A 16,475-nucleotide genomic window follows, 5' to 3' on the forward strand; every position below is an offset into this window, starting at 1 on the left:
AGGTCCGATCCGATGGGCGTCGCGGTCCGGTCCGGGGCCTCCCATCTTCATAGGATGACGTGTTTTTTTTTCTTCACGCTGCGGCACCGGCGTACTTTGTCTGCCCTGTTGAGGGCAGAGCAAAGTACTGCAGTGCGCAGGAGACGGGCCTCTCTGACCTCTCCCGGCGCCTGCGCACTGCAGTACTTTGCTCTGCCCTTAACAGGGCAGACAAAGTACGCCTGCGCCGAAGCTGCGGCGTGAAGACAAGAAGAGGACATCATCGTAAGAAGATGGGAGGCCCTGGACCGGACCGCATTAGATAGAATGCTGTAGATAAGCCCCTGATGCCGGTGGGCTTAGCTCACCTTCCATTTTGAGGGGTGACAGGTTCCCTTTAACCCCTTAATCCCATATGACGTACTATCCCGTCAAGGTGACCTGGGACTTAATTCCCAGTGACGGGATAGTACGTCATATGCGATCGGCCGCGCTCACGGGGGGAGCACGGCCGATCACGGCCGGGTGTCAGCTGACTATCGCAGCTGACATCCGGCACTATGTGCCAGGAGCGGTCACGGACCGCCCCCGGCACATTAACCCCCGGCACACTGCGATCAAACATGATCGCAGTGTTCCAGCGGTATAGGGAAGCATCGCGCAGGGAGGGGGCTCCCTGCGTGCTTCCCTGAGACCCCCGGCGCAACGCGATATAATCGCGTTGCTCCGAGGGTCTCTCACCTCCTCCTCCCTGCAGCAGGCCCGGATCCAAGATGGCCGCGGCATCCGGGTCCTGCAGTGAGGTGGCTTCACTGTGCCTGCTCAGAGCAGGCGCCGGGAAGCCTCCAGGAGCTGTGCACGTCAGATCGCCGATCTAACACAGTGCACAGCAAAGTGTCAGATCGGCGATCTTACACTATAACATCATGCCCCCCCTGGGGTAATGTTATAGTGTAAAAAAAAAAAAATCACATGTAAAAAAAAAAAATTCCAAAAAAATTGCAAAAAAATATATATATATTGTTCCTATAAATACATTTATCTAATTTTAAAAAAAAACAATAAAAGAACACATATTTAGTATCGCCGCATCCGTAGCGACCCGACCTATAAAACTGTCCCACTAGTTAACCCCTTCAGTGAACACCGTTAAAAAAAAAAAAAAAAAAACGAAGCAAAAAACAACGCTTTATTATCATATCGCCAAATAAAAAGTGGAGTAACACGCGATCAAAAAGACGGATATAAATAACCATGGTACCGCTGAAAACGTCATCTTGTCCCGCAAAAAATGAGCTGCCATACAGCGTCAAAGAAAAAATAAAAAAGTTAAAGCGATGCAAAAATAATTATTTTTTCTATAAAATAGTTTTTATCGTATAAAAGCACCAAAACATAAAAAAATGATATAAATGAGGTATCGCTGTAATCGTACTGACCCGAAGAATAAAACTGCTTTATCCATTTTACCAAACGCGGGACAGTATAAACGCCTCCCCCAAAAGAAATTCATGAATATCTGGTTTTTGGTTATTCTGCCTCACAAAAATCGGAATAAAAAGCGATCAAAAAATGTCACGTGCCAGAAAATGTTACAAATAAAAACGTCAACTCGTCCCGCAAAAAACAAGACCTCACATGACTCTGTGGACCAAAATATGGAAAAATTATAGCTCTCAAAATGTGGTAACGCAAAAAATATTTTTTGCAATAAAAAGGGTCTTTCAGTGTGTGACGGCTGCCAATCATAAAAATCCGCTAAAAAAAACGCTATAAAAGAAAATCAAACCCCCTTCATCACCCTCTTAGTTAGCGAAAAATTAAAAAAATTTATTTATTTACATTTTCCCATTAGGGCTAGGGTTAGGGCTAGGGCTAGGGTTAGGGTTGGGGTTGGGGCTAGGGTTGGAGATAAAGTTAGGATTAGGGGCTAAAGTTAGGGTTAGGGGCTAAAGTTAGGGTTAGGGGCTAAAGTTAGGGTTAGGGGCTAAAGTTAGGGTTAGGGGCTAAAGTTAGGGTTAGGGGCTAAAGTTAGGGTTAGGGGCTAAAGTTAGGGTTAGGGGCTAAAGTTAGGGTTAGGGGCTAAAGTTAGGGTTAGGGGCTAAAGTTAGGGTTAGGGGCTAAAGTTAGGGTTAGGGGCTAAAGTTAGGGTTAGGGGCTAAAGTTAGGGTTAGGGCTAAAGTTAGGGTTAGGGCTAAAGTTAGGGTTAGGGCTAAAGTTAGGGTTAGGGCTAAAGTTAGGGTTAGGGCTAAAGTTAGGGTTAGGATTACATTTACGGTTGGGATTAGGGTTACCGTTGGGATTAGGGTTAGGGGTGTGTTTGGATTAGGGTTTCAGGTAGAATTGGGGAGTTTCCACTGTTCAGGCACATCAGGGGCTCTCCAAACGCGACATGGCGTCCGATCTCAATTCCAGCCAATTCTGTATTGAAAAAGTAAAACAGTGCTCCTTCCCTTCCGAGCTCTCCCGTGCGCCTAAACAGGGGTTTACCCCAACAGATGGGGTATCAGTGTACTCGGGACAAATTGGACAACAACTTTTGGGGTCCAATTTCTCTTGTTATCCTTGGGAAAATAAAAATTTGGGGGGCTAAAAATCATTTTTGTGGAAAAAAAAAGGATTTTTTATTTCCACGGCTCTGCGTTGTAAACTGTAGTGAAACACTTGGGGGTTCAAAGTTCTCACAACACATCTAGATAAGTTCCTTGGGAGGTCTAGTTTCCAATATGGGGTCACTTGTGGGTGGTTTCTACTGTTTGGGTACATCAGGGGCTCTGCAAATGCAACGTGACGCCTGCAGACCAATCCATCTAAGTCTGCATTCCAAATGGCGCTCCTTCCCTTCCGAGCTCTGCCATGCACCCAAACAGTGGTTCCCCCCCACATACGGGGTATCAGCGTACTCAGGACAAATTGGACAACAACTATTGGGGTCCAATTTCTCCTGTTACCCTTGGGAAAATACAAAACTGGGGGCTAAAAAATCATTTTTGTGAAAAAAAATAAAAAAAAATTCACGGCTCTGCGTTATAAACTGTAGTGAAACACTTGGGGGTTCAAAGCTCTCAAAACACATCTAGATAAGTTCCTTAGGGGGTCTACTTTCCAAAATGGTGTAACTTGTGGGGGGTTTTAATGTTTAGGCACATGAGGGTCTCTCCAAACGCGACATGGTGTCCCATCTCAATTCCAGTCAATTTTACATTGAAAAGTCAATCGGCGCTCCTTCCCTTCCGAGCTCTGCCATGCGCCCAAACAGTCGTTTACCCCCCACATATGGGGTATCAGCGTACTCAGGACAAATTGCACAACACTTTTTGGGGTCCAATTTCTTCTCTTACCCTTGGGAAAATAAAAAATTGGGGGCGAAAAGATCATTTTTGTGAAAAAATATGTTTTATTTTTACAGCTCTGCACTATAAACTTCTGTGAAGCACTTGGTGGGTCAAAGTGCTCACCACACATCTTGGTAAGTTCCTTAGGGGGTCTACTTTCCAAAATGGTGTCACTTGTGGGGGGTTTCAATGTTTACGCACATCAGGGGCTCTCCAAACGCAACATGGCGTCCCATCTCAATTCCAGTAAATTTTGCATTGAAAAGTAAAATGGCGCTCCTTTCCTTCCGAGCTCTGCCATGCGCCCAAACAGTGGTTTACCCCCACATATGGGGTATCGGCGTACTCAGGACAAATTGTACAACAACTTTTGGTGTCCATTTTCTCCTGTTACCCTTGGTAAAATAAGAAAAATTGGAGCTGAAATAAATTGTGTGTGAAAAAAAGTTAAATTTCATTTTTATTTAAACATTCCAAAAATTCCTGTGAAACACCTGAAGGGTTAATAAACTTCTTGAATGTGGTTTTGAGCACCTTGAGGGGTGCAGTTTTTAGAATGGTGTCACACTTGGGTATTTTCCATCATATAGACCCCTCAAAATGACTTCAAATGAGATGTGGTCCCTAAAAAAAAAATGGTGCTGTAAAAATGAGAAATTGCTGGTCAAATTTTAACCCTTATAACTCCCTAACAAAAAAAAATTTTGGAACATTGTGCTGTTGTAAAGTAGACATGTGGGAAATATTACTTATTAAGTATTTTGTGTGACATATCTCTGTGATTTAATTGTATAAAAATTCAAAGTTGGAAAATTGTGAAATTATCTAAATTTTTGCCAAATTTCCGTTTTTTTTTCACAAATAAACGCAGGTAATATCAAAGAAATTTTACCACTATCATGAAGTATAATATGTCACGAGAAAACAATGTCAGAATCACCGGGATCCGTTGAAGCGTTCCAGAGTTATAACCTCATAAAGGGACAGTGGTCAGAATTGCAAAAATTGGCCCGGTCATTAACGTGCAAACCACCCTTGGGGGTAAATGGGTTAATGTAAGCGATGTTTTAGCATTTTTTTGCGGAAAACTGCCGGAAAAACACGAAAAATCCTGAACGTGTGCACACAGCCTAAAAGTTTATCAGCAATTTCTTATTTTTTCAAAACAAAATTTACAAAACCAATTTTTTTAGGGACCACATCACATTTGAAATGACTTGAAGGGCCTATATGACAGAAAATACCCAAAAGTGACACCATCCTAAAAACTGCACCTCACAAAGTGCTCAAAACCGCATTCAAGAAGTTTGCTAACCCTTCAGGTGCTTCACAGGAATTAAAGCAATGAGGAGGAAAAAAATTAAAATTTTACTTTCTCAAAAAAATGCTGCTTGAGCCCCACATTTTGAAATTTCACAAGGGTAACAGGAGAAAATGGATTGTACAATTCAGTGTGCAATTTCTCCTGAGTACACGGGTACTAGATATGTTGTGAAAAACTACTGCTTGGGCGCACGGCAGGGCTCGGAAGGAAAGGAAAGCCAACTGAATTCTGGGGCATACTTTTAGCTGAAATAGATTGCTGATGCCATCTCACTTTTAAAGAGCCCCTTACATGTCAAAACAGCAGAAACTCCCACAAATAACCCCATTTCGCAAACTACAACTCTTGAGTAATTCATCTAGAGGTTTAGTGAGCATTTTTAACCCTTCACAGAATTTTATAAGATTGGGTTGAGTAAATGGAAAATTACAATTTTTTTCCACTAAAATATTACTTTGACTCCAAGTTTTTAATTTTCAAAAAGAATAATAGAAGAAAATGGAAGGTACAATTTGTTATGCAATTTCTCCTGAGTACACGAATATCCCATATGTGGTCAAAAACTACTTTTGAGGCACAGTGCAAAGCTCAGAAGGAATGTAGCGCCATATTGGGAGTTCAGAATTTGCTGAAACTGTTTGAGGGTGCCATGTCACATTGGTAGAGCCCCTGAGAACAGCGAAATCCGCCATAAAGTGACCCCCCCTTTACAAACTACACCCCCCAATGAATTCATCTAGGGTTGAAGTGATGATATTTACACCACATGTACCTCACAGAATTTTATCCCATTGGGCAGTGAAGAGAAAATAATTACCGTATATACTCGTGTATAAGTCGACCTGAGTATAAGCAGAGGCACCTAATTTTGCCTCGAAAAACTGGGAAAACTTATTGACTCGAGTATGCATTCTCCTCTAATCCCTATTCTGGTATGCTTGGCTCCTTATCTCCATCCTTGCATGCATGGCTCCTTATTACCATTCTTGTATGCGTGGCTCCTTATCCCCATCCTTATATGTGTGGCTCCTAATTCCCATCCTTGCATGCGTGGGCTCCTTATCCCCATCCTTGTATGTGTGGTTCCTACTCCCCATCTTTATATGCATGGCTGCCCATGAGAAAAGCATTAAAAAATCCTACTTACCTTCCCTGCGCGCCCTCGCAGCATATTTTTCCGCTTCCAGCAGCTCTTCCGGCAGGGCAATCAGGTGTCCCCGCTCCTTGTTATTCAACTGTCTCCAGCCTATGGGAGTGGAGAGATGTGAATATTCATTACCTTAATGAGCAAGCATCCGTTAGAGCCCAGCAGCTGCTGGAAGCCGGTGGCTGCAGCTGTAACTGGGCGTGCACTATAAGAGAAATGAATATTCATTGCCAGTGCAGTGAATATTCATTTCTCTTTAGCTGCCGGCACAAGCTTTAGCCACAGCCGCTGGCTCCTGCCTCCTGTGATCCACTGTTCCCCCTCCTCCGCGATAAACTGGGACAATTACTCATGTACAAGCCGAGGGGGCATTTTCAGCACAGAAAATCTGCTGAAAAACCTGGCGTATATACGGTATATTTCCCACAAAAACTTTGTTATAGACCCAGATTTTACATTTTGACACTGGGAAATGGGTAAAAAAATGCAACAAAATTGGTCACTCAAGTTCTGTTGAATGTAGAAATACCCAATATGTGGCTGTACAGTACTGCTTTGCCACACGGAGGGATGGAGCGGTTTTTGCCTACTGGAGTGCAGATTTGAGTAGGACGACTATTCTGTGGAACTCAACCCATCGACTAGTCAAAAAATTAATTTGCAAACGATAAACAGACATTAGAAATACTTTTTCTAAAGATCTGTTTAGGTGTCAATTCTAATAAGGGGACTGTTAGGCAGGGAATTTATAAAGGAATATAGAAATCCTGGTGGTTTAGGGGGCATGGAGGACCTGCCAGATTCCCTTTTAATGAGCTTATCGGCTGCAGCCCTTCAGTATTTTATCACAGCGGACAACCACTGACAAAATAGTAAAGGCTACAGATGAACAGCGGCCTCTGAATAGTTACAGGGATCACATGACTCAATAAGAGTATCAACGCTGACATCATAGGAAAAAATAGGGTGTGAGCATCGATTTTATATTGGGAGGCCCCATTAAATCATTAAAAAAAAGTTAATATCGCAAATGATGTGACCTAGATAACTAGATTTCTGGAGATGGAATAATGATTATTCTGATATGTATTTGTACTTGGGAAGAAATTATTCTGACATGGGGAAACTCGCATCTGCCTTATAGGGTTTTTTGCCTCTCTCTGGATCAACATGTTGCGATATAATGAACTTCATGAACCTGTGACATTTTTTTCAAACTTTTGTAACTATGAAAGAAAACATATTCAATGAAGTAGAGCTTATTAGAAAATGGGTGAGCTCAATGTTGCTGAGCAGGTTGTGCCAATCAACTTTGGGCAGAGCTGCTAAGCTCATTTATTGACTGCACTGCTGTCATGTGAGGTCAGCACTGCAGGTAAGATAGGAGCAGCATCAGAGATTCCACACTGGACCAAGCTGCAGATGAGGCAGGGTTGTTACAAAACCGAGAAACCCCTTTAACAATTCTATTTTTAAAATCCTTCTTACATTACATTATTTTTTCCACACCTGCCCAAAACGTTTGTGTAGTACTGTATGTTTAGAATCAGACTTATACTTCTCTATTGCAATAATAATTGCATTAACAAATTGAAGGAGCCTTCATGGAAAAAATTGTATCTTCTGTCCATTCTTTGTGAATTAACAGTTTTGTTCTGTTTCTTCAGTTATAATGTGTGACCCACACTGACTCTCCATATCACACACGGTCTACTGTAGAGACCAGAAGACTGCTTCTTTGTGCATTTCTACAAAACTCATATCAAGGCTCTCAAGAAAGAATAATAAAACTGACTTCTTGTCTGTATAAGGCTGAGAGTGTGCATCACGTGATCTAACCAAAGGAAATCATTGCTCAAAAATCTACTATGATGTACAACAGCAATGGTCAGAAAATCATTCATTTTTCTGGGAGTGCTTTCTTAATATCATATAAGACTTGGTCCTGAAACAGGTTCCACAGCTCTTACTGTTTCTAGATTACACAGATGTTGACGTGGATAATTTCGCAAACTTTATCGCTGTCATCCGTTTTCATCACAAGGGCAAGGCTAAGATACCAAGGTGTGGTAAACAGTATGGAAAAGTTACAGAGAGAACAAACATCATTCTAAAATTAATATTGGCTAGCTACATAAAATGGCATTTTTTTAAAGGAGCATTTCACCCCCAAAACCCAAATTAAACTACCTGAAACATTTAAATCAGCACTTAGCCATAATAAAAATCATACCAGCAGTGTACATTTTAGTGGCTGAGAAAACGACTTAAAGCGAACCTGTCACCCCCAAAATCGATGGTGAGGTAAGCCCACCGTCATCAGGGGCTTATCTACAGCATTCTGTAATGCTGTAAATAAGCCGCCGATATTACCTGAAAGAGGAGAAAAAGACGTTGGATTATACTCACCCAGGGGCGGTCCGGTCCGATGGGCATCTCAGGTCCGGTACAGCGCCTCCCATCTTCATTCCATGACGTCCTCTTCTGGTCTCTTCATGACGCTGCTCCGGCGCAGGCGTACTTTGTCTGCCCTGTTGAGGGCAGAGCAAAGTACTGCAGTGCGCAGGCACCGGTAAGGTCAGAGAGGCCCGGCGCCTGCACTCAACAGGGCAAAGTACGCCTGCTCCGGAGCCACGGCGCGGAGACCAGAAGAGGACGTCATGGAATGAAGATAGGAGGCGCCGGAGCGGACCTGAGACACCCATTTGACCGGACCGCAGCGGGACCACCCCTGGGTGAGTATATTATAATCTCTTTTTCTCCTCTTTCAGGTAACATCGGGGGCTTATCTACAGCATTACATGCTGTAGATAAGCCCCTGATGACGGTGAGCTTACCTCACCATCGATTTTGGGGGTGACAGGTTCCCTTTAAGGTACTTTATAAAAAGCGAGGGTGCACTCTTCGCGCTGCTAAGGACTCAGTGCGCCCTTACACTACCCAATTTGCATTCTAAGCATTCTCCCAGACCCTGTTTGACAGCGCTCCCTTTCCCTCAGCAAACGCTGCCTGAACTACCCTGTGGTACACCGACACCAAAGGAGACCAGCAGGGCTCACAAAGGTCTCAGTGCAGACACGCTCTTATCCTTAGAACCAACCAATACTCCTATAACCAAAAAGTGTCTGGCTGAATAAGAGATGCACCTAAGTATCACGCGATAAACCAAAAGAAAAACGGTGCAACACACCGAACAGGGCGCCACATTATTACTACAGGAGTTTGCCTCCTATACTCTATCTGATGCATGGTAACCAGTAGGGGATGTACTGCAGTAGATATGTGGGCATACTAACTATATACTGCTCATAGCCATAGGGGGATTGTCATGAGCCCTCCACTGGGCTACTCTGGTTTTTATCAAAATCAGTTATATTTTGCATTTAATAAAGTTGATATATTTGTTAGAATTTTTTTCAGAACCTTTTTTTCTTTTGTTCTATGAAGCACTAACCCTTGTCTGCAGCTGATAATTGGAAGAGTAGTGTGCGGCAACCACAGACAAGAGCCAGGGATGAGATTGCACTATTACAACACGGGTTCACAAATAATTCTTCTATGAAGTAAAACATTTTTTTTTAAACCAGTCAGGAAAATATTTTACCTCACAGAAAGAATCAGTTGTGATCCCATTTCTGTATACTTTTTTTGCTTCCTCCTCTCCTGCACAGTAACTGTGGTATGATCAGACCATGTTCCTGCACGGTCAGACACAACCATCACACCAGGGCTGCCACAAGGAATTTCAGGGCCCCATACTGGCAACATTTTAAAGCCCCATTGAGACTCCGCCCAGGTTCCACCTCAGCTCCGACTCCACCCTTCGACCTTCCACAGTACCCCAACCCACTCTTGGAAAAACACCACTTCTGCACCACATCCTCACCAATCACACATTTAGGCTGTGTGCACACGTAGCAGATTTTTCTCATTTTTTTCGCGGTTTTTCGCTATAAAAACGCTATAAAACCGCGAAAAAACGCTCACATTAAGCATCCTATTTAATAGAATGCATTCCGCATTTTTTGTGCACATGCTGCATTTTTTTCCTGAGCGGAATCGCATTCCGGAAAAAAATGCAGCATGCTCATTAAATTTGCGGAATCGCGGGGATTCCGCACACCTAGGAATGCATTGATCCGCTTACTTCCCGCAGGGGGCTATGCCCACCATGCAGGAAGTAAGCAGATCATGTGCGGTTGGTACCCAGGGTGGAGGAGAGGAGACTCTCCTCCACGGACTGGGCACCATATAATTGTTAAAAAAAATAATAATTAAAATAAAAAATCATGATATAATCACCTTCGATGGCCCCCGGAGTCCTCCCGCCTCTCAGCGGTGAACGTGGCCGCATCCGTTCCTATAGATGGTGTGTGTGAAGGACCTGCGATGACGTCGCGATCACGTGATCGCGACGTCATCGAAGGTCCTGCACACCACCATCTATAGGAACGGAAGCCGCTGAGGAGATCGGCTGTTTGCGGAAGGCGAGTATAACCATTTTTTTAAAATTATTTTTAGCATTCTATCTTTTACTATTGATGCGGTATAGGCTGCATCAATAGTAAAAAGTTGGTCACACTTGTCAAACACTATGTTTTGACAAGTGTGACCAACCTGTCAATCAGTTTTCCAAGCGATGCTACAGATCGCTTGGAAAACGCTAGCATTCTGCAAGCTAATTATGCTTGCAAAACGCTAGTTTTCTGCGGGAATATGCATGCCACTGCGGGAAAATTCACCACTGGCACCCTGTGCTCTTCACAGATGAAAGCAGGTTCACACTAAGCACATGTGACAGACGTGACAGAGTCTGGAGACGCCGTGGAGAGCGATCTGCTGCCTGCAGCATCCTTCATCATGACCGGTTTGGCAGTGGGTCAGTAATGGTGTGGGGTGGCATTTCTTTGGAGGGCTGCACAGCCCTCCCATGTGTTCGCCAGAGGTAGCCTGACTGCCATTAGGTACAAAGATGAGATCCTCAGACCCCTTGTGAGACCATATGCTGGTGCGGTTGGCCCTGGGTTCCTCCTTATGCAGGACAATGCCAGACCTCATGTGGCTGGAGTGTGTCAGCAGTTCCTGCAAGATGAAGGCATTAAAGCTATGGACTGGCCCGCCCGTCCCCCCAGACCTGAATCCGATTGAACACATCTGGGACATCATGTCTCGCACCATCCACCACCGTCACGTTGCACCACAGACTGTCTAGGAGTTGGCGGATGCTTTAATTCAGGTGTGGGAGGAGATCCATTAGGAGACCATCCGCCACCTCATCAGGAGCATGCCCAGGCATCGTAGGGACTTCATACAGGCACGTGGAGGCCACACACACTACTGAGCATCATTTCCTTGTCGTGAGGCACTTCCACTGATGTTGGCTCAGCCTGTAACTTCATTTTCCACTTTGATTTTGAGCATCATTCCAACTCCAGACCTCCGTGGGATATTAGTTGTGATTTACGTTGATAATTTTTAGGTTTTCTTGTTCTCAACACATTCCACTATGTAATGAATAAAGATTTACAACTGGAATATTTAATTCAGTGATATCTAGGATGTGGGATTTTAGTGTTCCCTTTATTTTTTTTAGCAGTGTACATAGCCGGCAGCTTTTGTTTTGGCCAAAAGATTTTTTTAAGCCGCCACCAGAACATTTCTTAACATACCCAAAACTCTTTTTAGGTATTTTTGTTTATGTTTCTTTAAGGGAATGAGTCAAATACATTTTTTTTAAATAACTAATAATACTACATACAAATATAGTCACACCAAGGCCAGATCACATATTACCACCACATAGTGACCGTATAATACCACATATAAGGGACAAATCCTGCCACACCAGGGCCGGACCACATAGTGACTGAATAATATCATGTACAAGGGAGAAATACCTCCACAGCATGACCAGACCATATATTACAACAACATAGTGAGCGAATAATACCACATACAAGGAACAAATACTGTCACACCATGACCAGATCACATATTACCAAAACATAATGACTGAATACAATACTGATCATTAATGAAAAACCACAATACTAATATTGCCATAAGTGTCATCATACACAGGAGTTCTGTATGTAGTGTCAATGCACAGGTAATACAGTGATCACCAGTGCCATTATACACAGAAGCTCTGTGTATAGTGTCAGTGTACAGGTAATACAGTGATCACCAGTGACATTATACACAGGAGCTCTGTATATTGTGTCAGTGTTCAGTTAATAACATGATCACCAGTGACAATATACCCAGGGGCTCTGTACATAGTATATAGTACATAGTGTCAGCGTGCAGATAACTCATTGACTCACCGGAGACATCTCTATTTGAAATCCTACATCTTTGCTTTTCCTCTTCATCCAGCACAGACCGCCATGATTTCTTCCAGCCAGGACTCGTCTCTGCATAAAATAACACAGTTATCTAGAGCACATTCCCCAATAATTTTTCCCCAACTTTTACACTACACCAGATGAAGAAAAAAGCAACAGCGTTGCCATGAACATTAACAGGACTCCCACCCCCACTGAAAACAGTATCCTAAAAAATAAAATACATCACAGTAGTAATAATATCCCTTAATTAGCCCCTACAGTAATAATGTCCCACTTCCTGCTCCCATATGTACTCTATTCTGGACCCCCACATGTCCCATGCGACCTCCCACTTCTAGCCCCAGGCGACCTCCCATTCCTGGCCACCCCATGTTGTCCCCATTTTGCCCCCATGTCTCTCCATTCTGCTCCCATATCTATCCATTCTGCATCCCATGTCGTTTCCATTATGCCCCATTTGATCTCCTATCCTGCTCCTATAGTGCGGCATTAAAAAAAAAAGCTAAAAAAAAGTTTCTCCTTACCTGGCCGCAGTCCAGAGTCTTCGCCTGTGCTTAGCTGGCAGCTGTTACAGTACAGGAGTAATATATTTCAACTAAATATTGCGTCCGAGGACAAACATTAATTTGCTGAATCGGCAGAATCCTGCCGATTAGGCCCGGTGTGCAGAAGAGAAGGTGCCCGGTTAGATGACCCCTCTGCTCATCGGGTCTGATACGCCAGTAAGGGCAGTAATGCCCTGATTGCTGTCCTGCATTACACAGTACATAGCAGGGGCACATTTATGAGATATCAGCACAGAAACATTTGTGGAAATTACTATTATTCCAAGATCTTTTGATTAAAATCAACTTTAAAATGAACTTTATTTGTTGGAAAACCCCTTTAATCCCTTCTTAACCTTGTACGTATCGATAAGTCCAGATTGCCAGGCACTTGGACATATGAATACGTCACGACAATTTTGCATGCACAGTCGCCGGTTATCAGCTGATTCTGACAGCTTACACCTAGTACTTACTGCCAGGAGCGCTGTCAAAATCCATTTTTGGATGCGTGGCAGCTCTGGTTCCACTATGATTTAAATGTAGCTTTTTTCCTTTCAGGCCAGCAGGGGTTAATGTCAGTTTCCCTTGCTGGCTGTGTACTGCAATTGCAGAGTTGCTAGGTCAGCTAGGTCAGGTGTAAGTATGCTTCTGGGACATGGAGTTCTAGGGTGATCAGGCCATATCGGGTGTCGGCCATTCTCAGCCTGGGGACTTTTCTGCTGGAGCTACCCCCAGTAATGCACATTCACAACATATTCCTCACAACATATTCCACAGGTCGGCGCTCTGGAGATTTGTTGCGCCTCCAGAGCTTACGTTATTGCCATCTCCTTTGCACTGTGTTTGCCGTAAACCTGAGGATCAGGTGATAGCGGAGGTGGATTTTTGTGGAATGAGGCACCCTCACCGTATGTCGTTTCCGGTGATGTCCGTTGTTCAGGGTCGAGAGGCCCCTCATTGAAAGGGGGTACTGTCATGATCCATTTTTGGATGTGTGGCAGCTCTGGTTCCACTATGATTTAAGTGTAGTTTTTTTCCTTGTACTGCAATTGCAGAGTTGCTAGGTCAGCTGATGTGGGTAGTGACCACTCCCACCATCCTTTAAATAGTCACCTGATGCATCAGCTGACTGTCGTGATAGAGCAATCTATGTTGACTTAGGCTACTTTCACACTAGCGTCGTGCACTGCACGTCGCTATGCGTCGTTTTGGAGAAAAAACGCATCCTGCAAAAGTGCGTGTTGCGTCGGACCGTCGCCACCAAAAAACGTTGCATGTAACGTTTTTTGGTGCATCGTCTGCAGCATTTCCGCCCCCGACTCACCGCACCTCACAATGGGGCAGCGGATGCGTTGAAAAACAGCATCCGCTGCCCCCGTTGTGCAGCGCTTCCACACTATGCGTCGGTGGGCTGCAACGTCGCATAGCGACGTGCAGTGCACGACGCTAGTGTGAAAGTAGCCTAAGTCTGGAGTAAGGAGCTCTCTGGTTGCAGTCGTGAATCTGCTGGTTTCGTGGAGCTCGTGGTCTGGATGCCTTTCTTCTGCTGTGCGGTGCTCTGCACTGGAGAAGTCTATTAAGCTAAGTTTGGTGTTTTTCCTTGTCTGTCTTGTGTTTGTCACTGTCCCCTTTGTTGTACCATCTGCAGTGGTGAGGCTAGAGCCCTTGCCGGCCAGTGCACTAGCCAGGTAGTGTAAGGCGACATCGAGGGACAAGGTTCCTGATGGGGAGGGGGGTCCCCGCTTAGGGCGTTAGGGGAGTACAGTGACATGCTCAGGTTGGAGCTCAGGAGTTGTCCATCCCTCATTCCCTATCGGTAGGGCCTTCCTCTCCCCTTTACCATCCCATCGTGTGTCGTGCCATCCGCCGACCCCCCTGGTGGGATTGTGACATGCACTCTCTGCACTTTAACCCCCTAATTACTGTGATCGCAGCAACAGTGAAAAACGGGTTGTAGTGGTGTGCCATTTGGGTTGGTATTGATGTTATTTATATCTACAGGAGTAAGGATGCAATAGCTATCCATATCATCAATATCCAATGTGGCTGCTGGATATTCAGATTTTGACTATTACTTTATCTTTTTATATATATTCCACTTGGATATTATTATTAGTATAATGAAGAGACTACTATTATTATTTGAATAATGAAGATGACTGCACTGTGCACTTTTTTTTATTACTTAACGCACTAGGGTATTATTATTATCCTTTAATGTGCAGCAGCCCAACAGTGAATGTCCTGTCACACATAGCTTTCCTGTTCTCCTTCCAATACGTATTATTGAATATTGATTTTTTTTTTTTTTTTGTCAATTCATCTGGCATACCTTGCCCCTTTTATACATATATTGTGTTATATTTCTTTTTTTAATCTTTTGTTGTGTAATTATGTTTTTATCATGTCTTTTGATTACACATTAATAAAGCCATTAGATTATATTTACCTTGTTTGATTACATATTTTGATTGGTTTGGCACTTATATGGTATTCATAGGTAGTTATATTTTTTATTTATGGTATTTCTTTTCTATATAGGAAATTTAAATTCCTTGAGGGGTCCAGTTTTCAAAATGGTGTCACTTGTGGGGAGTTTCAACTGTTTAGGCACATCAGGGGCTCTCCAAACGCAACATGACACCCGCAGACATTCCATCAAAGTCTGCGTTCCAAAACATCACTCCTTTTCGGAGCCCCACAGTGCGCCCAAACAGTGGTGTTCCCCCACATATGGGGTATCTCCGTACTCAGGAGAAATTGCACAACACATTTTGGGTTCCATTTTATCCTGTTACCCTTGTGAAAATGCAAATTTTGGAGCTAAAAGAATATTCAATGCTATAAACTTCTGTGAAGCACCTGAGGGTTCAATGTGCTCACCAGACATCTAGATAAGTTCCCTGAGGGGTCTAGTTTCCAAAATGGTGTCACTTGTGGGGGATATACACTAGGCACATCAGGGGCTCTCCAAACTCCAGGAAATTTTGCATTCAAAAAGTCAAATGGTTCTCCTTTCATTTCGAGCTCTGCCGTGTGCCCAAATAGTGGCTTTCCCCCACATAAAGTGTATTGACATGATCAAGAGAAATTGCACAACACATTTTGCGGTCCATTTTTCCTGTTGCTCTTGCGGAAATAAAAAACTTTGGTTCTAAAGTAAAAAAAAAAATACAATTTTATTTTTCCTAAAACACTTCCATTAATTCAGTTTTTAGAATGGGGTCACTTTTGGGGATTTTGGGCACAAAATTAAAAAAGTTTGAAAATTGCAAAATGGAAAAAAAAAAGTTTGCTAAATTTATTTTTTTTTTTCACAAAAAAAGTCACAAAAAACACAAGTAATAGTAAACAAATTTTACCACCATCATGAAGTGCAATATGTACTAAAAAACAATCTCAGAATCACTAAGATCCATTGAAGCGTTCCAGAGTTGGCCTGGTCAGGAAGGTGAAAGTAGGCTATGGGGCTGAAGGGGCTAAATTGATCAGTCATCCTGTGCTGACAGAGTCCATTTAAAGGGAATCAGTCACTTTGTATATACAGTCCAATCTGTGACAGTATGTTGTAGAGGAGCTGATCAGAATGATATATAGGTTCAGTATTAGGCCGGGGACACACACAACGTATAAAAAAACGGTCCGTTTTTCACGGACGAGAATCGCACAAATGTTTCCAAAACAGTGATCCGTGTGCAGTGCGAGGATGCGATTTCCTCGCATCAAATGATCCTTTTGACATCCGTATGGCATCCGTATGCCGAGATTTTCTCGCAGGCTTGCAAAACCGAC

The 16,475-nt window shown here is 43.4% G+C and overlaps 2 protein-coding genes across 9 annotated transcripts in view; one reads left to right on the plus strand and one right to left on the minus strand.

Annotated features, from left to right (window-relative positions):
- Positions 1 to 16,475, minus strand: part of EPS15L1 (epidermal growth factor receptor pathway substrate 15 like 1) — a 323,253-nt gene that overhangs the window by 294,009 nt on the left and 12,769 nt on the right. For 2 of the 8 annotated variants that reach the window (XM_077252901.1, XM_077252865.1), the window contains exon 2: positions 12,112 to 12,201. The exons of 5 other annotated variants lie outside the window; for them this stretch is intronic. In XM_077252901.1, coding sequence (XP_077109016.1) covers positions 12,112 to 12,159 — 48 coding nt within the window. In that variant the 5' untranslated portion in view covers positions 12,160 to 12,201. Of the gene's footprint in view, positions 1 to 5,785; positions 5,885 to 12,111; positions 12,202 to 16,475 lie in introns of all 8 variants that reach the window. One more of the 8 variants, XM_077252884.1, reaches the window with a different exon arrangement.
- C1H19orf44 (chromosome 1 C19orf44 homolog) overlaps positions 1 to 16,475 on the plus strand; it is a 497,340-nt gene that overhangs the window by 220,583 nt on the left and 260,282 nt on the right. The window lies entirely within an intron of this gene.

Source organism: Ranitomeya variabilis, chromosome 1 (genome assembly GCF_051348905.1).
Source record: "Ranitomeya variabilis isolate aRanVar5 chromosome 1, aRanVar5.hap1, whole genome shotgun sequence".
NCBI classification, from domain to species: Eukaryota; Metazoa; Chordata; class Amphibia; order Anura; family Dendrobatidae; genus Ranitomeya; species Ranitomeya variabilis.